General features: G+C 44.3%; 1 protein-coding gene across 6 annotated transcripts in view; it reads right to left on the minus strand.

The window, feature by feature from the left end:
* LOC113406346 (peripheral plasma membrane protein CASK) overlaps nt 1-23,604 on the minus strand; it is a 406,853-nt gene that overhangs the window by 115,588 nt on the left and 267,661 nt on the right. For all 6 annotated transcript variants that reach the window (XM_026650702.2, XM_026650698.2, XM_026650696.2 and 3 more), the window contains 4 exons: nt 22,012-22,187; nt 20,238-20,360; nt 17,847-17,930; nt 5,425-5,524 (listed from right to left, as the gene is read on the minus strand). In XM_026650702.2, coding sequence (XP_026506487.1) covers nt 5,425-5,524; nt 17,847-17,930; nt 20,238-20,360; nt 22,012-22,187 — 483 coding nt within the window. The remainder of the gene's footprint in view (nt 1-5,424; nt 5,525-17,846; nt 17,931-20,237; nt 20,361-22,011; nt 22,188-23,604) is intronic.

The following is a 23,604-nucleotide window of genomic DNA, read 5'->3' on the forward strand; positions in this document are numbered from 1 at the left end:
TTTATCCTTCTCTCCCACAGTGACGGGCTGGAAAGTTTGGCTTTCTTTCTTTTTTCCTGTCAGTTTTAATTATCAAGAGTTTAATCATGAAGAGTTAATATTGCTAAGTTTCTATAATTTACTATGACATAATAGATTCTAAAAGAACAAATATTTACCCACAATAATCTTGAGGCAAAAGTCATTTTCAAATTTAATTTATAAACAGAAGCCTATATGAAGCCATTGTCATGCCATTTAAGCAAAGGATCCAAAAACACTGATGTGGTCTTAAAATGTCAGCTTTATGCTCTGTGAGAAACTGCTGCTTGCATTCAGTTAAACATTTACCACAGACCTCAGAAGGCAAATAGATACTCAGGAAATACTGCGAAAAGCTGTATAGTGCAAGCTGAACGTGTACACTTGGTCAATCACCCTTTTAGATACATGCTGCTGTACCTTTCTTTGTGGTTTAAAAGCAACATTTGTACATTGTCTTGCAAGAAAATCCAGTACTATTTGAAATGGACAAAAATAACTAATAATGAAATATGAAGTCATTAGTGTCTCTCTCTCACCAACAGAAGTTAGTCCAATTAAAGATATTACCTCACCTGCCCTGTCACTCTAATGTCCTGGGGCCAACACAATTGCAAACAAAGTATGAAGTCACTGTGAAATGACAAATGACCCTCACAGTGCATGAGCACTACAACTGAATAGCTCAAATGTGTATTTGTAAGTCCTCCACAATAAAAGATAAAGTATGCTTTTCTTTAAAAATCAATTACTTGATTTTCAAAGTTGGTGAGCACCCATTGATTTCAGTGGGTTTTGCAGTTGCTCAACAGTTATGAAAGTCAGGCTACAAAAAGGTGTTTGGAAGTGAAAAAGTTAGAGTTGACATTGTTATCTTTATGGGCTTTTCTATTTATTGGCTAAGCACATGGGCTTATTGTGGGGCGTAAACCCTGAGATTTTGAATTCAGGTAAAAGATTTAAGTATCCAGCAGCAGCAAAATCTCTTTCCAGTTCAGCTTCCAAAGCTATAATAATAATATAATATAATATATGGAGATATACCTATCTCATAGAACTGGAAGGGACCCCGAAAGATCATCGAGTCCAGCCCCCTGCCTTCACTAGCAGGACCAAGTACTAATTTTGCCCCAGATCCCTTCAAGGACTGAACTCACAACCCTGGGTTTTGCAGGCCAATGCTCAAACCACTGTGCTATCCCTCCCCCTCAAACAGCTAACAGCTGTTCAAGCAGTTCCATGACCTTTCTATGGTCTGCCACCTAGTAGATGACTGAGGAAGTTAACTCAGCAGAAATGAACTGCTTCTTATTGCAGCAACATCATGTGAAAAGAAAAACAAGGTTTTAATGTTTGTTAGTGCAAGGGTCTTTTATTTTTGGAACACTGACTCTCACATAACATCTTGAAGGTGCTAAGTATTAGGAATATATATGTTCCTTAACTTTGAATAAGAAACAGTCATAAAATGTCTAATTTTAGAAGCTTGCTTTATTTCTAGTAGGACTTACTGAATGTAAAAAATGTAAAATATTCACTGTTAAGGAGGCATTTTAATTTAACATGTATCCCAGAAAAATCCGTAAAGCCACTATTTTATTATTCGCCTTCAAAGTCATCAAGACTCACTTCTGCAATTTTACCCACAGAACACTGTCAGTTGATAACAGCTAGGCAAGTGGCAAGCTGCAGATAACCTACAAAGCTGAATGACTTTTGTATTATTTGGTTCATCCACCTGTTGCATCTTGTCATTAGAGGAGACATGCTGATGAAGGAGAGAACAAGTCCTCCCAAACAGGACAGGACACTAGGGAAATGATTATGTATGACCAGTGGGCTGGCTGGCTGAAGACCCAGTGCAACTTCCAGTGAGCAGGAAAGAAAGGGAGATTTAAAGTGGGGGGAAATAAACCATATAAAATTAGCAGCATCTCCCTTTTCATTTCTGTTTGATTCACGTATATGTTTTGCCGTTGATCACTGGACAGCACCCAGTGCAATCTAGCATCTACTGGAGAATTGCCTATTTGTTGAATACAGTGCCCTAAACTCTGAGGCTGTTACTCCATCAGTATAGGGTGGAGGTTCAAAGTGCCCCCTCACCTTTGTAGTAGGGCCCATCTTCACGGAAGGGAGAGCAATGTGACAGATTGAAGTGGATGAAGCATGGAGCTGAAATAGGGTGACCAACTTTTCAAAAGGCAAAAGTGGGACACATGCAGGGGCCCTGCTCCCTGGCTCCACCTCTTCACCCTGAGGCCCTGTCCCCATGCCAGGCCAGAAGCCAGAGCCCCCTCCAGGTCACTGTGGGGAGCCCCAGACCCTCCACCTGCCCTGGGTGGGGTGCCGGGGTGCCTGAGGGAAGCCCCAAGCCTGTGTCCCCACCCCCGAGGGTGCACTGCCCCAGGCAGATGGAGGGACAGGAGCTTCCCATAGTGGCCCAGTCTCCCCGGAGAGCTCTTACTACTGCCCAGCTCCAGCCGCCCTCCGGCCCTCCCCTCCCGCCCCTTCCGGCGGAACAGGCTGGCACTGCTCCTAAGCCTTGGGCAGGCGTGGAGTGGTACCACAGGGAATCCAGGAAAAATGCTGTCCCGGAATCATTCAGCCTACTCCATCATTTATTTTTAATGACAAACTTCTCAAATCATGGGATTTTATCAAAGAGCTAAACAAACAGGCAAATGGCATTTTAAATACTAAATCTTCAACTTGGAGTTTCTTATCTGAAATCCCATTATTGCAAAATGCAAAGGCATAACCATTTAGGCTGGGAATTACTGAGGAGCCCAAGGGAGTTAGATGTCCACCTCCCACTGAAATTCAATGGAAGTTGGGTGCTGTCATAGAGAAGCCCCACCTGAAACACCCTCAGGATACACATGACAGACATGCCTGCTCAGTTTCCCTCCTTCAGAGTGCCCAGAAGTAGTTCAACTAGTTGTGGGGTTCATTTATTGCAAGAGCCCCATGCACATAACAAAACAAAAGTCCCACAACCATAGTCCAGATTCCCCCATCATAGTCCAGAGAGTACATGCAACATACCGCCCCAGCATCTATCACCAGGTCCTGGCTCTTCAGCACAGTCCTCTCTTGTCTTTGTACCAGGACAGCCTCCCCAGCACTTCCAACTGGAATGCAACCTCGCTGTTCCCAGCAGGAACCCCACAGCCTCTCTACTGAGAGCACCCTTGCCAGGGGAGCATCCCTTACTCCCCAAAGGCCCTCTCAGTTCCTGTGGGTCCAGCTCTCGGAACCCGGAGATGTCAATGGGTAAAAGCTCCTCCACTGCTTCCGTGCCTTCAGAACTCTCCAGCCCTCAGCTCTGGCTCTCCAGGTTGGAAGGCAACTCCCTCTGCTTCTCCTGCCTTCAGCCCTGGCTCTCTGGCTTGGGGATGACAGTCAGCAAATCAATCTTTGCTGCTCTCCTGCCTTCAAGTCTTCTCCCAGGAACCACTTTCTACTTCTTTTTGGGACTCTTCCAATCCCCTGGTCTCAGGCAACTCTCACCTGCTCCTGACTAACCCAGTCTGCTCATCGGGTTGCTCACACCCTCTTAAAAACAGGAGCACCTGCTTTGGCTTTGGGGAGCTAGACCTACTTCATTTATTGGGGCTAGCCACCCGTGACAGGTGCTTAATTCCTTTAGGATCTTTTGAAAAATCCCATCTTTAAGAACTGGTGTAGTCTTTACAAGCAGGCTTCAAACATTTGACAACACAGCAAATATGTAATTAAAGTGCCTTTTTGAAGGGGGAGAGGGAGATCAAGTTCTTTATCTGGCCTAGTTATTTCAGAAAGCTGAAAGTTGCACTATGGTTCTTTTCCTGAAAGCCTCGGGATGTTTATTCTAAGTTAATTAGCTGAGTGGAGCTCTCTGAACTAAACAATTTAAATTAGTCAATCAGGCATCAATAAAAATATCCCTTGGGAGCAGTTTCTCAACCTTTGGGTTGCAACCTCCAAGGAGATCAACAACTGTTGTCTTGGAGCAGGAGCCTGTTCCAGCTTCCTCCCAGAGGAACTCAAACTACTGCATCGGTTCCTCCAGAAATTAATAAGAAGTTCCAAAGAATCCAGTACAAAAGGGCTGAGAGCACATACGTGAATATCTGGCTACATGGTTCCTGGAAGAAAAAAGTTGAGAACCTGTGCTTGTGACATTATTTGCAACCTCAAACCCAAATGAAGAAGAGAGACATCCTGTTGATGTAAGCCTGAAGCTGAAATGAGGAACCTAGCTATTCCTGTAACAGAAAAATTGCAGACATGTATGTGGCCTACTTCTGTGACCTGAGGAAGCAGCAGGAAATAAAAAGTATCTTTTAAAACACTCCAAATAATCCCAACTGATGTCCAATCAAACACACTGGAAAGATCTCTCTGTAAAACGATACATCAGATCCCCTTCTATACAATACATAAAACGTTCAAATCTGAGTGCCTAGAGTTAGGTGCCCACATCCATATTTAGGCAGCTAAATGAGTGGTAAGTTCCTACTGACTTCACTGAAAGTTGTGAGTGCTAAAAACATCTGACAATCAACCTTTTTATTTGGGCACATACATTTTAATATTCCAACCCAAAATTAAGTAATATTTAAAAAATGTACTTTTCCACTATTTTTTCTCTGCCATACTTAACATTTGCAAGCCCCCTCTACCTCCTTCCTTATAGAAATATTAGGACAGGGAATGAGAACTCACCATTCCCCACCAATCCAAAATACATAATTAATTCCCTGAGACATTTTCTAGTATACTAAGCTTTCATGCTGTCACATTGACACATGCTGCAACCACATGAATTGCAACCATTGTTTATTTGTTAAGAAAACTTGTTTAGATGATAATTTACAAAAAGCACAAGTAATTCTATTGGTCTCATGTTTTCTAAAAGCGTATTTACTCAAAACCTAAATTCTGGAACACCTCTGACATGTCAATAACCCTCTAACAGGAGATTTTTTTTTTTTTTTAAATCCAGTTCCAGAAAAGGAGACCAACAAGCTCTTAATATACAAAGATACACAATGAAAAACATTCGCAGGGCAGAACCACCCTAAGCCCACTAAGGGTACAGGGCACAATTTGAAAAAGCTCTCAGACTCAAGTCATATAAATAGATAGATATGATGTTATGCCAGCCTTTGTAATGAAACACTGTCAGGTTCAATAAAAATCCAGGAGGATCCGTTCTATATCATTCTGAAGAAGCATTCTCTGGACACTCCCTTGTAGAACCACTATAAATGAATAGCACTTGAAATGCTCACACAAACTCTAATGTACATGCTGCTGCTCTATGACATTATGGGAAATCAGCAAACAATATGGGACTAAAGCCAGTAAAGATTTAAAACCCAATGTGAAAGGTAAATATGCTTTCAATGAAATTACCTGAGGAGGTAGGGTCTTCAGAGAAGTCTGGCAGCTCTTCAGGGGGATCCCCATAGAAGGAATTGAATTTGTGGCTTGATACTGCTGCTAGTACTGCCCCCTGAATAAACAACACACAGTCTCAGTCATAAGCAGTAGGTCAACAAAACATGTTTACAAACACTGTGGATCAGTCAGGACTGAAGGCCCCAAGCCCTCCCAGACTATTCTTCTCCTTGGAGTTATGAGAGAGATTTCATGCACTCCATCAATGACCTGACTGCTGCAGTGAAACAAATCTCACAGCACAGCCAGCTATGCACCATTCCAAAGGATTGGATATGGCAACCCGCCTCTCTGTGATGGATATGGCAAAAGTGCAGCATTTATTTTTAAATTATTGGGCTGCTGCTGCTTCCCCATACTCCTCAGATTAATGAAGAGCAGCAGAGAAAAAAACAAAATGCCCCAAAGCACAGCTTTCACTAGTGCACAAGTAGAGAACAATGGAAACCAAAGCACCCTGATGTAACAGGAACTGCAAGCCCTAGTTGACAAAAATAATGTCACCCTCCAATGGAGCTGGTTTACATTTCCCCCCCGCCCTAAAATGTGCCTGATGGGCAAGGCAATGACAATCACCCTCAGGAACTCATTCACTTTACATGGGCAAAAAGGAACTGGCAGCTAGAGCATTAAGAGTCAACTATATTCCACCGCAGAAGCTGGCATGAAATACAGGTTTAGAACGTTGAGAAGTTTCTGCCTTCGTCATAAGCAGGAGAACAAACCTCAAGAGTAGGCTCTTCTACAACTGTATCTTTGGAATGTGTTAAATGCTCCCTATGAGTTTCATCTAATTCACCCCACACAATCAATAGTTTTTTGGGTATGCTGCTGTCTAGCAATGGAGGAGCTTTTTTCAGCCAACCCTACTTTTAATCTACAAATTAGCAGGCAAGGAGTATAGTCTAGCATACAGTGGGCTGCATCATTCCTTCTGATACTACATGTGTGTTCTTCACTAGGAAATTTTTTACTGACCCTGACTAGCCTCCTCCCACAAACCTTAAAAAAGCTTATCACTTAAGTATTTCAGGACATTATACAGAAATATTGTACATACTGGCCTTAAAATAACACTCAGAACCAGAGAGAATGAGCTGTGATGATGATAAAATAGCCCTTGTTTATTTTCTACTCCCTAAAATATCTTGCCGTGTTTAGACTGAAATAAATTAGATACCTTACTGTCTTACTTGGAAAAAGAAAGCACTTAATAGTTTTTGGAGTGTTCCACCCAAATCACATGGTAACCTACTGCTGATGTGTTTCTTAATTATGTGAGATCTCTCTCTCTCTCTCACACACACACACACACACACACACACACAAATTTCAGTAAACAAATTACTTTAATATAATTGTGGTCCAGATATATGTAGTACACACACACACACACAAATTTCAGTAAACAAATTACTTTAATATAATTGTGGTCCAGATATATGTAGTTTACTGCTCAAAGTAGCAGTCATATTTAAATTTATAGGCATTTATTTTTTGGACTCCTTACACTACTTTGAAACGCTGGTACACATGAAATAAAAGTCAGGCTTTTAAAATAGGTTAACCTCATTATGTGGACATGTTAACAATTAACAGAATTATTAATATCAAGGGATGATCAATGAAGAATCAACACAACACATTATTAACACAACATAGAACTGTGAAGATGTACACTGCAAGAAAGAGAAAAAGGATGCATTGCTGCTTCTTTTGCCTTTTTGGTTTGCAATTGTGATTCACAGGTATTGCTCAAGAAAGCAAAGCCAGCTGACAGTTTTCTTAAATTGGTGGCATTCTGCATTATGCCTTTATAAACCTTCCAACAGCTTAAGAAAACATGAGACCTTTTATGTAGTTATTACTTGAAATATTACTGATAAAAATATTGCTTCATCTAAGACAGTTATAGTGGGAAATTTAAAAACAGTTTAAAGTGAATTAAGCAGGAAACCTGTGGTTTGTAGTTCTGTAATGTTTATGAAAGTTAAAGATCTGATCCTTAACTAAATCAAGGAAGGGCAGAGCTTGGCTGTGGAAATGAGAAACATTAGTTTACCCTATTTATTTTTGGAACGCCCATTGTGTCAAAGGAGAATTGCAATATTCTTGGACTTCAGCTCTAAAATGCCAAAAGGTAACATTAAAGATTCACAGAGAGCAAAGACTCATTTTTGTTTAAAGTGGATCTCATTCAGTAACAAGTATAAAAATAGCTGTCGTCTCAAAACCACTTTAAGACCACAGTTTTTCACTTAATGTCAAGTGATACTAATGAAGGACTAATTTTTGTTTTAAGTCACGTTTTTAGTGTCTGACTGGTTTCGAGTGGTGCTAAATGACCCTGATCAACTAGCCTCCGATATTAAAAAAATCCCAGAAGCTCTCACAGAATGCAGAAGATATTTTAATTTATGCAATGAAGCCTAAAACTGTACAACCTAAACTTGTAAAAAACTAAAATATAGTCATTTTCCCAGAAGAAGGACCAGATACTGCCTTTAAAGGCCTTTCCTCGGCCTTTCCTGTGCCGAGGAAAGAGCTGAACTCCAGCATGCGCTCTGAGTGGCACTGTGCCTCAGGGAGCAACCTGGTGCATAAGAGGAAATTTGCTGCTGCTTTACCGATTAAGAGACTGTAGTGTACATTCCTCTTTGAGGCTAGTCAGCTATAGTGATCACTACTCCCATTTGGAGTGGCTTGCAGGACATAAAAGGGAGAAGTCTCTGTGCTCAGGAGAGCTTAGGGCCTGCAATGTGACTGGTGTCTGCATGGGGGAAAAGGGAAGGTTTTTTTAAGCTTCCATACATTCTTGTGCACCTGCACATAGCCAGCCACAGTATGACCCTATATATAAAGCATTAAAAAACCCCAAAACAAAAAAACACCACACCTGGGGGGAATTAAGTAGGTGAAGGGAATTTGGCAGATTTTCTATTCAGATAGACGGTTAAGACAGGTAAACACTTTGGAGCATATACAGATTTGGAACAATCATACCAGAACAATTTTATTTGAAATAAGTGTAGAGAAAGAGACATAAGGAATATATTCCTGAGCTCTTTGGTTGGCAAGGTAGTTCTGATAAAAATGATAATTCTAAGATGCAAAAATGCTCTATATGTGTGTGAGTCTCGCATAATGTCCCCAATAGTCTGGGCAAAAGATCAAATACCATGGTATATAAACCAGTATATAAGGAAAAAAAATCGGGGCTAGACAGTGGTATTAAGCCACATCAATGATAGTATGGAAAAGTGCCACCCTAATACAGATCTCCCAAATGCATCAAGTTGAGACAGGTACAGTGGCTCTGTGAGCACAGGGTAAACAAAGCAGCTGCTATTATAGCCTCTTTTCTCCTTACTCTGTTTGGGCAGGCTAGCATCTCTAGAGATGGCAACCTGAAGCATTGAGCACAAGGATTGCCACTGTGCTGCCCTAAGCAGGGGTGCAGGGAGTGGGAAAGAAAGCTCTGAATTCTCTCACTTGTGCAGGGTTGGGCACGATCTGGTCCCTAGAGAGAAAATTAACACTTTAATGGATCAATACAAGGAAGATAGTACAGCTGTCCCAGTTTTTTAACAACTCCTTGAATTCTGAAACAAGCAGTGGTTCCAATTATTGTTTCTGGCTACAAAGGTTACAGTAACCAAATAACTGTAAAACTAATATTTTCAGTTAGGAGATGTGCTGCAATTCTGGCAACATTCAGAAAACAACACTCGAATCTCTTTGGTATTTGACTCAGACATATCAATATGAAAATATGATATTCTCAGACCCCCCGGTAGTCGTTATGTGAGGAATTTCAAAGTTAGAAAAAATAATGAAATACTAAGAGTATCTGATCCAGTGTTAAAAGGACAATTTGTTGTTTGCTCATTACAGGAAAATAGGGTCTAATGTACAAGTTTTATAGTGTTTCACGTGTGGGGTGCATTGCAATGAATAATTAGTACTTTCAGAACGCCTCCTGAAGAACAGTAGCATGGATAAAGTAAAGTGGCAGGGAAAAGGTTGGTATAGTATAATATGGTATTGAATGTATATAAACCTAAGGTGCGAAGAGTGGAGAATTGCCTATAAAGTAAAGATTGAAGCCTTTGTGTAGACCAGAAAAATAGATTGTTTTAAAAAATGGTAGCTAAAGTTCTTTAACTAACGCAATTTTAAATAGGACTTTGTACCTCATGTAGGCAAGTTGTTTTTAATAATGTGTTACCTGATCATAGTTAAACATAGGAGGAAGCTGCTAACTTGTTCAGAAGCATGAGGATTATTCCAATCCTACATGCTAGACATGGTTAGAATTATGCAAAACTTCCATGAGGCAACTAGTTAAAATTAATCCGATTTTGCATTTTGTTACAAACCCTACAATTGGCACAGATTTGCCAAAAGCATGCCCGAATCTTTTGATGAACCTAGACCAAGTTTCAGGTAAAATCCCTCCAGAGAGGCCATGAATTTATGATTCTGAGTGGAAACCACACAATGTTTCAGCTGGATCTCAACATTCTTTTCCCTATAGTTGGAAACTGCTCCTATATAGAACTAAAGGCTGAGGGAACATTCTTAAGAATACCCCTTTGCAGAGAGCTATAACAGGGGTAGGCAACCTATGGCATGCGTGCCGAAGGCGGCACGCAAGCTGATTTTCAGTGGCACTCACACTGCCCAGGTCCTGGCCACTGGTCCGGGGGGCTCTGCATTTTAATTTAATTTTAAATGAAGCTTTTTAAACATTTAAAAAACCTTATTTACTTTACATACAACAATAGTTTATGGGTATTCACCCACAAAAGCTTATGCTCCAATACGTCTGTTAGTCTATAAGGTGCCACAGGACACTCTGTCGTTTTTTAACAATAGTTTAGTTATATATTATAGACTTATAGAAAGAGACCTTCTAAAAACATAAAAATTTATTACCGGCATGCCAAACCTTAAATTACAGTGATTAAATGAAGACTCGGCACACCACTTCTGAAAGGTTGCCGACCCCTGAGCTATAACCTACCCCCCGAAAAGCAAATAAAATCATAATTGTCCTTTATGAACATCTTACGTTGGCCCTCCGTATTTGATGACTGGTGAAGCCAGTGGAATGTTTATCCTTTGTTGATATAACTGATTACAAAAAATAGAACAACATAGATGAAACTAAGCACTAGGAATTAAATTATGCTGTGGCACAGGAGTGACTCAAAAATGTAGGAACTGGCTATTCTCTAAAGAAGCAAAAACAGGCTGCAAGAATATTTTTCACATTTTAGAAATTATATTTAGAACCTGTTAGGAAAAAAAACCAGTAGTCTCCCTCCCACCCAGTCACACAAAAGACACACTTTCTCCAATTGCGAAGAATAAAGAACAGATGGTTGCAGAATTTGGCTCAGTAAATGAGGGCTCCACCCCAAATGCTTATAGTCACAACCTCAAAGGATGTATTCTAGAAATGTCTGCAGTATGCTAGTCTGGTGCCAAGTGCATGCACCATAGGAACAGCAATTATAGTGAGGATCTAATATAGACAGCAGTATTAGGGGCGATGGAGGGGGAATGTTGCTAGGTTACCATAACCATACAGAGTGGAAACAATGCAACCTTCTAGCAATGATCACCTATGAAAAAAGACAGTTACCTGTTCCGTAACTGGTGTTCTTTGAGATGTGTTGCTCATGTCTGTTCCACAGTAGGTGTGCGTGCTCGCCACGTGCTGGAAGTTTTCCCCTTAGCAGTACCCGTAGGGGGGGACCACAAGTGCGACCCCTGGAGTGGCGCCTCTATATCACGCTATAAGGGAGCCACGCGCTCCCCCCACCCTCAGTTCCTTCTTGCCGGACAACTCCGACAGAGGGGAGGGAGGGCGGGATGTGGAATAGACATGAGCAACACCAGTTACAGAACAGGTAACTGTCTTTTCTTCTTCGAGTGCTTGCTCATGTGATTCCAAGCTATATCTGTTGGAGGTGGGTAGGAGTTCACGAGTTCCCAGGACGCAGTACCGCTCTGCCGAACCCGGCATCATCCCTAGTTTGGGAGACGATTGCATAATGCGCAGTGAACGTGTGAACTGAAGACCAGGTGGCAGCCCTACAGATGTCCTGGATAGGGACATGGGCTACATAGGCAGCCGACGAGGCCTGAGCTCTCGTTGAGTGTGCCCTGACGATCGGTGGCAGGGGAACCCCTGCCAGATCATAGCAAGTGCGTATGCACGCAGTGATCCAGCGAGAAAGGCGCTGGGTGGAAATAGGCTGCCCCTTCATACGCTCGGCCAAGGTAACGAAGAGTTGCAAGGATTTCCGGAATGGTTTAGTCCAATCCAGGTAGAAGGCCAGAGCCCTACGCATATCAAGCGTGTGAAGGCGGCGTTCCTCACTGGAAGAATGGGGCTTGGGATAGAGGGCGGGAAGAAAGATGTCCTGTTCCATATGGAAGGCGGAGACCACCTTCGGGAGGAATGCAGGGTGTGGGTGAAGTTGCACCTTATCCTTGTGGAAGACTGTATATGGAGGTTCCGAGGTCAAAGCCCTGAGCTCTGAGACACGTCGGGCTGACTTGATTGCTACAAGGCAGGCTACCTTCCATGAGAGGTGAGACAAAGAACACGTGGCCAAGGGTTCAAAGGGAGGCCCTGTGAGGCGGGACACCACCAGGTTAGGTCCCATTGCAGTACAGGGGATCTAGCATATGGGAATGAACGGTCAAGGCCTCTCAGGAAGCGGGAGGTCATAGTATGGGAGAAGACTGAGTGCCCTTGCACCGGCGGGTGGAAGGCCGATATAGCTGCCAAGTGTACCCTGACAGAGGTGGGTGCCAGCCCTTGGGTCCTAAGGGACAGGAGGTACTCGAGTATAAGTTGGAGCGGTGCAGACGATGGGGAGACTCCCCGCTCCCCAGCCCACCTGGAAAATCGGGACAACTTTGCCAGGTACATCTGGCGTGTGGACGGCTTCCTACTTTCCAGGAGGACCTGCCTGACTTCCTCAGAACACCTCCTCTCCTCCTCGTCTAGCCACTGACCAGCCATACTGTCAGGTGGAGAGCGGCCAGATTGGGATGGAGGAGGTGGCCTCTGTCCTGGGAGAGGAGGTCTGGGCGAAGCGACAACCTCGTCGGAGGGGTAGGTCCGGTAGGGTCCCGTACCAGTGTTGACGGGGCCAGGCTGGGGCTATAAGGATGATACGTCTGTTTTCACTTTTTCTAGGACTTTGCCTCTAAGGGGAAATGGTGGAAAAGCACAGAAAAGCTGGTCCGACCACTGCAGGAGGAAGGCATCTGAGACTGCGTCCCTCCCCAACTCCCCCCCAACCCCCCGAACAAAACCAGGGGCAACGCCGGTTGGCGGGTTGTGAACAGGTCCACCTGGGGAATTCCCCACTCTCGGAAGAGCTGTTGAGTGACCTCTGAGTGGAGTGACCACTCGTAATGGGGGGAGAAAACCCTGCTGAGACGATCGGCCTGTGTATTGCGGGCTCCCGGTAGGTGGAAAGCCCTCAGGGAGATGTTGTGGGCTATACAGAATTCCCACAGGCTGAGGGCTTCCCGGCAGAGGGCCGAGGACCGTGTTCCGCCTTGCCTGTTGATGTAGAACATCGCGGTGGTGTTGTCCGTAAGGACTCCGACCACCTTGCCACGAAGCTGCGAGATGAAAGCTACGCACGCCAACCGTATCGTCCGGAGCTCCCTGACATTTATATGGAGAGACAGGTCTGAGGTTGACCACATCCCTTGGGTTTGCATGTTCCCTATGTGGGCTCCCCAGCCCAAGTCCGATGCATCGGACACCAGGCCTATTGACGGGGCCACCTCCCGGAAAGGAACCCGTTGGAGCATGTTGTCTGGGGAGAACCACCATTGTAGGGAGGCGATTACTGGGGTCGGTACCGTGAGGACCTTGTCCAGGCCATCCTGGGCCTGGGAGAACTGGGAGGCTAGCCATAGCTGGAGGGGCCTCATTCGAAGCCTGGTGTGGCGGACCACATACGTGCACGCCGCCATGTGTCCTAGAATCTGAAGGCATGCCCTTGCTGTTGTCCCCGGAAAAGTGGTGACCAAGGCGATGAGACCTTTGAGGGTTTCGAACCTGCTCACAGGGAGAGAGGCTGTGGCCCTTAAGGAGTCCAGTAGTGCCCCTATGAATTCTATGCGCTGCACGGGAACTAGCGTTGATTTGGTCTCGTTTACCAAAGGCTGAGATTGGCACATATGGACAGGAGCAGGTCCACATGGGCCCTCACATGAGACCGTGAGTTGCCCTTGATAAGCCAATCGTCCAGATATGGGAACATCGGGACCCGTTCTCATCTGAGGTAGGCTGCCATCACCGCCATACACTTTGTGAATACCCTGGGCGCTGTGGATAGGCCAAATGGGAGAACCGTAAACTGGTAGTGGTCGGGCCCCACGAGGAAACGGAGGAAGCGCCTGTGCCCTTTGAAAATATGTATGTGGAAATACGTGTCCTGAAGGGCCAGGGCCGCATACCAGTCCCCCGGGTCCAGGGAGGGGATAATAGAAGCCAGGGACACCATGCGGAACTTGGAGCGGACCATAAACTGAATGAGATTCCGCAGATCTAGGATGGGCCTGAGACCCCCTTTCGCTTTTAGGATCAGGAAATATCGGGAGTAGAAGCCCCTGCCCTGGAATTCTACTGGCACTCTCACCACTGCCTCCAGATGTAGTAGTCGTTCCACCCCCTGACCTAGGAGGTGAATGTGCTCCGGGTCCCCCGAGCCCACCAGGGACGGGGGGTGGTTGGGCGGGGGTGAACTGAACTGCAATGTGTAGCCGTTGGAAATGGTGTTGAGGACCCAGCAGTCCGAGGTTGTTCGTGACTATTTCCCACGGAAGGCAGACAAACGGTTGCCGAACACAAACTTTATTAGTAGGGGGGTTTCCATAGCAACTGCCTTGGTGCCCCCCTGCAAATAGTCAAAACCGCCTCTTTCCCTGCCTCTTTCCCTTAAAGGGCCCAGGCTGTGGGGCAGAGCGGGACTGTTGTTGAGGCCAGAGCTTTTGGTCTCTCGGCCTCTTGTAAGGAGGCTCATATCTGCTCTGTGCAGGGTGAGCTGACGTCTGCGGTTTGGCCTTGTCCTTGACTGGAGGGACGTAGAGGCCCAAGGTCTGCAGGTGGTATGAGAGCCTTTCATCCCGTGCAGCCTGGCGTCCGTCTGCTCGGCGAACAGGGCCTTCCCATCGAATGGCAGGTCCTGCATGAGGCACTGGTCCTCCGCTGAAAGCCCTGACAGGAGGAGCCACGACGCCCTGTGCATGGAGATCGCAGAGGCCATTGACCGAGCTGCTGTTTCCGCCGCTGCCTGCAGGGCTGCTTTGGCTGCCGTTGCCCCCTCATCCACCAATGCCTTAAAGTCCTTCCTATCCCGCTCTGGGAGGAGTGGCTTGAACTTTGGCAGGGACTCCCATAAATTAAAATCATATCAGCTCAGTAAGGCCTGATGGTTGGCCACCCTGAGAAGGAAACTCGAAGAGGAGTAAAGTTTTCTACCAAAAGAGTCTAGTCTCCTGGCGTCTTTATTCTTGGTGGTGGGCGCGGGCTGGCCCTGCCGCTCCTGGTGGTTCACCGATTCCACCACCAGAGAGTTAGGTGCCGGGTGAGAGCATAGGTATTCGTGGATCTTGGCCGGCACAAAATATTTCCTCTCAGCCTTCTTGGAAATCGGGGCCAGAGTGGCAGGAGTTAACCATAGGGCGTTGGAGATGTTGGCTACTCCTTGGTGAAGGGGTAAAGCCACACGGCCCGGCAGCGAGGGGGACAGTACATTGAAGAGGGAATTGGAAGGGTCCTCCATCTCCTCGGGCTGCAGCTGGAGGCTCGACATCACCCGCTTTAGCAGGTCTTGATGCGCCCTTAAGTCTTCCTGCAGAACAGAGGGCAGCGGTGCCGTGATGGTATCATCCGGTACAGGAGAGGAGGCCGGCACGGGGCTGTGGGCTGCAGCCGGTGCCGGGGGATCAACCCCCAGGTCGGAGTCCAGGTGTGGAGCCAACAACTCATGCTCTGTCGATTTGTCCCTTGGCCTAGATAGTGAGGCCGACGGGACCTCGGATGCTTCGGCCACTGAGTGGGTTCCCGCCTGGGTGGGCATCAGCGGCCACGGTGCCCATTGACACCATTGTCCCTGCCATGGGGCCCCTTGCCACTGTCCATGCTGCGGGCCAGGTAGCGCTATCTGGTCCGGCTGATCAGTACGGCCCAGCGAGGGGTGGCTGGGTGCCGAGGCCGAGGTCACCACCGACCAAACGGTACCATAGGAGTGGTGGAAGCAACGGTGCCTACGATGCCATCTTCCACGGGACCGGGACCTTGACGTCAAGGACCGGTACCCCCCGGACGTACTGATCTGAGACTCGCTTCGGCGCCTGGAGTTGCAGTACCATGGTGCTGGTGAGGTGCATCGGGAGCCCCGTGTGTGATGTCTGACAGAGCGGGAGCGTCGACGTCGGTCGCGCCAAGACCGGCTACAATAGCTGTGTCGTGAAGAGGAGCGCCTTTGATGCCTACCTCGGTGCCTACATCCACTGCTGCGTGGCGTGGAGAGACCCCGAGACTCCTGCCCGGACAGCACCGATAACACTGGTAACCTGGCTGACGTTGAGGGTGATGGACGCAGGCTGCGAGTGGACCTGTCGCTGCATGCTGAACGAGGTAGAGCGCGGTCTTCGGAGTAAGAGCTGTGCTGTACCAGGGAAGCCTGTCAAGCACCCAGTGGCAGTTTGCCTCGGGACTGGGGGCCCGCCCCGGGCACCGGCAAGCTCAAAATGTCTCGAGTGGCCCGTAGAGCCTCCGGCGTCGATGGGATCCAGACCGCAGGAGAGGCGCATGTTGACACTGCCGGGCTACTTCGCTCAGCACGAGTCGGAGGTTTCGAGCCCGTGGGGGACCGAGGGCTCCCCAACATGGGAGCAGCCTCTCCCCCTCCCTTCTCTCAGCGCCGTTGCGAAGTCAAGCTCTTCCTTTGCTTCTTGGAAGGGGAGCGGTGCCGACTGGGGGAGGGGGCTTCGCTGCGCACCGACGATGCGGTGCCTGGTGCTGAGTCCACTCGGTGTACTGGGGTTGGAGCCAGCACCGATTCCATGAGGAGAGCTCGAAGTCTGATGTCCCTCTCCTTCTTAGTTCACGGCTTAAAAGACCTGCAGATCTTGCAGCGTTCACTCACGTGAGTTTCGCCCAAGCAGTGGAGACACTCAGCATGCGGATCACTCCTGGGCATGGAACGGCGATAGGAGTCGCACGACTTGAAGCCTGGGGCACGGGGCATGCCCCAGGCCCACTCTAACTACTGAAAAACTTCTTCCTACAAGCTACTAACAACTAGCTAAATGTACCACTAAGATCAACTGGAAAGGCTGCAGCAGAGCTGGAGCAAGAAGTTCCGACGCACCTTCACTGGCGGCAAGAAGGAACTGAGGGTGGGGGGAGTGCGCGGCTCCCCTTATAGCGCAATATAGAGGCGCCACTCCAGGGGTCGCAGTGGTGCTCCCCCCCTTACGGGTACTGCTAAGGAAAAAACTTCCGGCACTGGTGCACGTGGCGAGCACGCACACCTACTGTGGAATACACATGAGCAAGCACTCGAAGAATACTTTCATAAAGAAACCCTATTTCTGTGGCTTGAGATATTTGCCTCATATTTCAACTATAGTGCATTTGGTTTGAGTTTGTCCAAAATCTCATTTAGGTCAATGCATGACAAGACAATCTAAATAAGACATCTTATATTCAAGTTAATTAATCAATGATCATTAGACTAATTAAGATTCCTGACCTCATAATTCTAGATATTTCAGACTATAAACACTCAATTTTTAAATGAAACCAAGAGACTAAAATCGAGGGGACTAGCGTCTGCAGCATGACACAGTTGTAAACTAATCCATTCTAAATATCTATTTCAACTTTAAATCTTTAATATTTTAAAAAATACATAGAACTCTTGACTTGTATTAAAAGAAGTCAATATGGCTTGTCTATATGGTGCAGCAATGCAGACCAGAAGGGTGTAAATAGTATAGCACTCTATAGTGTGGTGCTCTAACTGCCCTGCATAGATCCCACTGATGTGCTCTAAAAGGTTTCTAGTGCATGTGTTTGGGACTATATCAACATGCACTAGGTACCTTGTAGACCACGTCAGCAGAGTCTATAAGTGGCAGTTAGAGCACAACACTTTAGAGCGCTCTACTATTTACACCTTCCTGGTGTGCCCTGTCGCACCATATAAACAAGCCCTATGACACTTAATATGAAAGTTCTTTCACATAGAATTAGGTACTAAAGAAAACCATATAAAATTTAAGGTAATGCAATTATATCTGTCTTAATGTCAGATTCCTTTTACCTTTAGTTTCCTTCTTGCATTGAATTTCCTCAGTTGCTCTACTGTTTCTGGAAGATGAATCTTGTATGCATAGCGATCCCTCTCCTACAATAAAAAACAAAAAACAAAAAACTCAAACTTCGCTCTGACAAAAAATATTAAAAATTGGCCAAGATATGCATTAGATACTAAATAATCACACAGCAAGTTAGGATTTGATTACATTGATGTAAACCAGGGGTTGGCAACCTTCGGCACGCGGCCCATCAAGGTAATCTGCTGGTGGGCCGCGAGACATTTTGTTTACGTCTGCGCTGCTTCCCGCAGCTCCCATTGGCCAGGAACGGCGAACTGCGGCCACTGGGAGCTGCACAGGGCCGTGCCTGCAAACCATCAACGTAAACAAAATGTCTCGCGGCCCGCCAGCGGATTACCCTGATGGGCCATGTGCCGAAGGTTGCCAACCCCTGATGTAAACATTAAGGAAATTTCTTATAGAAACCAAGATGGTTGGATTCCAGAATGGGAGAAAGACAGGTGATGTGTTGTCACTTCCTGTGGCTGAAATCTATTGTCAGTTGGTAGAATATTAATGGAACAGATTCTGTAAATTGCTGGGTAAGAGTTTTTCCTAAAATGGCAAATTACAAAAGAATTCATTAAATAACATGGAACCCCCAATGTGAGCTGCTTCACTTAAGCTGGATTTTATTTTTACTTCCTGTACTTAGTAAGTTTTCGACAGCAACAAAAAGAAAACACACAATGTGAAAAAAAATTATACAATCTATTCAATACCAGAGATTATAACTCCTAAAAGGCAGTGTCTTAAAAAAACATATCTGATGCAAAGTTAGAAATAATGCAATTATTGCAGGTATGTTTGCTGCTCCCCATTCTTGTTAACAACATTCTTAAACACATAACACAATTTGAACACTTGAGCATCTAGTCAATTTAAAGCCATTAAATTGTATGTATTACTGAAAGGAGTGGAGAGACAATCTTATTGATCTCTTTCAGTTTTAAGATTAATTGGTTAAAATTTTAGTACACTACAGTAGCTTTAAGATGTTGGTCATTTCAACGTTTAAATACACAAATAATTATATCAGTATTAACTGATCATATTTAAAATGGCTTGTGTAACTGCAGACTCCTTTCTTCATTACTATTAAGTTATCAAAGAATATTTGAATGTATCACCATATAATATCACACTTCAGCTTTAATATAAGGAAAACAGATGTAGTGGCTCTGTAAAACACTTATATTAATTAAAAAATATACTCTGGGGAGCCATATGATAGACAGCATCATCTACCACAAATGACATTCACTACCACATTCATGCTAATAATCTGTGTATATTGCATCCTGTCAATGACTCATGGCTATGTGGGGTTAATGAAATTTTGATTCAGGAAAGGAAGGCTGAGTTTAGCTTAGTAAGGCAGATATATGAGAAGACTGAATTAGAGAATGCCAATAGCCACTTCAGGATTATGCTGGCTAGTATCTATTACAAACTCAATTTTGCTTCTTCTCGCCTGCCCAACCCTCTCACCCAACTTTAAGTTCACAAAATAAAGTTATATCAGCCTCAAAATGTGCAGGTTAGCACTATGTAGGGCCAAGGTTACATTTTTCTGCCAAATTTGCAGGGATTTGGACAATAAAGCTCCTCAGTTATGACACCCTAGTGACAGAGGCATTCACTAGAGTTAAAAAAGTCTAACTTTCCTTTGGCCACACGACAGAAAACAAAATGCAAAATAGAAAGCAAGAGAGAAATAAAACGTTGTTAACCAGATTCTAACTAGTATCAATGCCCAGAACCAAAATTTATTAACTTCTGAATGTGGAATGCTGCTATCGACCTCCAGCTCTGGTGAGTTTAGCACAGGACATCCTAGGGACTGCTGGAGAGCTCTGCTTACATTCTCCCCAAGCTCCCACCTTTCTTTCTAGAGGTAGGCTTCAAAATGTAACTCCTATCACTAGCAAGGTTTCTCAGTGGAAAAACATCTATTTTCATACCAGAAGGCTGATAAAAGCAGCTGCTGAGCCTTCTCAGGTCACCTGCAGGGGAAGGAGGAAGAGATGGAAGATAAAGCTTCTAAAATTCACATGGGATTCTATCATCTGGACTCCAGGAGGGCCATAGGAAGAAGTGGGACTGCTCCCCAAATCATCTTCCACACAGCACTACTCTACATCCCACAGTCCTCTTGAGGCACATATGGGGGCTCAATCCTGCAAGGTGTCGAGCACTCAGGCCCCAATCCAGTAAAGCACTTAAGCACATCTAAATGTTTCTGTAACTTGATGGCTAATCAAAAGAGCAAAAAACCAACTCCATGTTTTTAAGGATATGAACTTTTGAGATGTTATGTTGTTGGCTTTATTTACCTTCAGCCAAGGATGATTCAGGGCCTCATAAACGGTTATTCTTTCAGCTGGGTCCAGCATAAGCATGCGGCGTACCAGATCTTTGGCACTTTCAGAGATATGGCTCCATTGCCTGGGATTCATCTGATTGTAAGTGAAGAAAAAAATTAAAGCAAGTGACAGAGTACAACTATTATAGGATACAGTTATTCTGTACAATGAGCAACTAAGGTATAAGGGTAGGTGACATTGGTACTATTGTCAATATTTTATTACTATGAATGTACACATAAGACTTGTGCACCATTAAAAAAATATAGATACATGCTAGTATGTGAAAACTAAAACACTACGTACAGTGCTCGATGATTATACAACTGGTAATATGGTACCCATTTTTCCATCTACTTTTTTGCATGTAATGTTCCCTACAGATCAAATTCACCCTTCCCTGCACAAAGCAAAAGTAATCAGGCTTTGTCTGTGGAAATGAAATGGATGAAGGGACAAGTTTATGAGCTGCAGTGCAGCCACTCTACACCACAGTGAAGTGTTGAGCTGCTGGATCTGAATAAGAGGGAAATCAGTGGCGTTCCATGGCCCCTCCCACCCTATGGTTCTTAGGAATGCAGAGGACCTTGTGGACAACTGCTTCTTCCATAAGGCCAGTGTAAGGTTTAAAGGTTTCAGGAAACCTTTCGCTATTTCCTTGCAAGGGTAGAATTTCATCCAGAATCATTGAGACAAACAAATGTACACTTCAATGCCACTTTTAGAATCAGTTTCAGAGTAGAATCACACTAAGCAAGCAACAACATACAAGGCGATGTATAGTATAATCACAAATTTCAAGTGTGATCAGCTTTGTGCCTTCAGCTGTTCAAGAAGAGATGATTACCAATATAGGCACACTCAATTAAGCATCTTACTGTTGTAAAGCACTTTTTTCCCTGAGGCTCTCAGCTGCAGAGTAGACATACCCTGGTTCATTAATGTAAAGAATACTACATATTATACGACTATCAAACTTTAGCAAGATTTTGGGCAATATTCTTACCACTTTGCTAATGTACTAAAGGTGTGATTTTGATGTATGCAAAGAAGAAATGAAATGAAAGGGCTTTAGCTCCTTCCTCATAATGACTCCATGATGTCGGAAAGTGTTATGAAACAAGTTTGTCCTCATACACTGTAGTTTATCAATTACAAGTAGCTCCTTAGTAAGTAATCAGTTCTTTCATAGCTTACTATACAGTGTAATATGACAAAAGTATGATACCATTTGTACACTAAGATAACCACAAATATTTTTACTAAATTCATGAGATCATTCTTTAGCTATCACATTTAGCATTTAGAACTACAAACAAATGTGAGAAATTTTATAAAATGGAGGAATACATATAAGAGTTTATGTATATATCAGTCATACAGATAACACAGAACATATAGTATATACTGAGGCCCTAATCACAAAAAACATTTATGCATGTAAGTAGTCTCCTTGAACTCATTGTAAGATCAGGGTCCAATTTTGATGTTACTTTAGCTGCTTAATCTAGATAAATGATATGGTAATCTAAATGCCAGAGACTGTTAAACACATATATCATTATTGATCCATTTTTCCATGGTGTAAGTATCTCTATTTGCACATAGAGAGCTGCTTGTCTTGTGGAATTTTGCAAATTTCAGTCAGGCTAATTAGCAGCCAAAATATAGAAAGCAACTTCCAGAAATTTTTACAGCAGTGTTTTACCTCAGTGAAAAAGTAATCATGCATATTGTCATTTACCTTATATTTTCCTTTAATAATGCCTTCAAATAATCTTTCCTTGGTTCCATAAAAAGGCAAACAACCACTTAGTAGAATAAAAAGGATCACTCCACAACCCCAAACATCTACAGGCTTCCCATAGGGTTCTCTTTTTACTACTTCTGGGGCCATAAAATGAGGTGTTCCTACACGTCCTAAATGGAAATACAAACAAAATTGAGTAAAGTGATGTGTTTCAAACATGAAAATAAAAGTGAATAGGAAAGAAATTAATCTGCATTAAACTGAAACAAACAGTTTTAATGGAAAGTTTTATTCACGGATTAAACAATTAGACAATATTTTCCTTTTCTATATTCAGTATTTGTGAAATGTGTCAGGATGGAGTAGTCACTAATTTCTCCGCTCCTTGGTTTACCCATCAATAAATTGGGTAAAATATTGACCTACCTTCATGTCATGTAATTAAAGGTTATTTAAAAAAGCTCTGAGATACTTGGGTGAAATGTACTGTATAAGAAGTATTTGACAGCCATGGGGAGCAAGGCTCTTCATTTATCCACAGAACAGGTACAACGGAAGACTGTTCCCACCTAAATACTTTACCAAAGTTTCTTAACTTTGATTTGTAGGAGTCACCTCTAGAGCTGAGATGGCTGTTCAGGCTCCATGTCCTTTGATACCCTTCAGCAAAAAGGCCATCAAACAGTGCCTAATGTTTTTGTGGTGTGGACATTGTCCTTGAAGAATTATATTGACAACACAAACTCGCATCAGATGCGAATGTTTTGGGGGCAGGTTTTGAACTAGTCATTAAACAGAGAACCATGCAAACAATTATTTTTATGATCAATGCCCTTGAACTTTCAAGGGAGTAAAAACAAGCTTTTTTTTAGTATTACTTTTGCTCAATTACTGACATGTTAAACTGAACAAATATAATAAAATTCATTTTAGCGCCCTCTATACATTCATCCCCAAATGGTCCCTGTTGCAAAGGAACTACAGAAGAATTGCAAATGTAATTTTCCAGCAATAGGAGCTTTGTCTGTACTACATGAGCAGCCTTAGGACTTCACAACCACTTATGGTAACATCTGGGGAAAATCACGAATCTGGCTAACAGCTGCTACCACCATCACTGGATCTAGCATCATTTATGCGCCCAGACTCGACAATGGTACCGCCCAAAAGCCTGAGTCAGGCCCACAGTGCTGGGTACCGTACAAATTCAGATGAAAAGATGCTCTCTGCCCTACAGGGATTACAACCTAAAGGACTCAACTGCTATCACCATTTAATGCTACCACTATTCAAAGTTGCCTTGCAGAAAGACTTCTGCTGGACTGCTTTTTCCTGGGCACCACAAGGCGACAAAACACCAGGAATATGCTTTCACTTGGTTGTACAATTTTATAAAGTTACAAATCTGAGAACTATCTGGCAATAATTTGTCCAGTGCAGGTCATCCTTCCTTTGTAATCCATCTATCTCGTAGTGGCGGGTTGCCCCTGCTCCCTGTAATTTGGTCCCAGCACCACTGGTGGGACTTCGCCACTCTCCCTTTATATGAGGGCTAAGGGGTGGGGAAGAAGGGGTTGTTTCCTCACT

This window comes from Terrapene carolina, unplaced genomic scaffold (assembly GCF_002925995.2).
Source record: "Terrapene carolina triunguis isolate 2854851 unplaced genomic scaffold, T_m_triunguis-2.0 Scaffold26, whole genome shotgun sequence".
NCBI lineage: Eukaryota > Metazoa > Chordata > Testudines > Emydidae > Terrapene > Terrapene triunguis.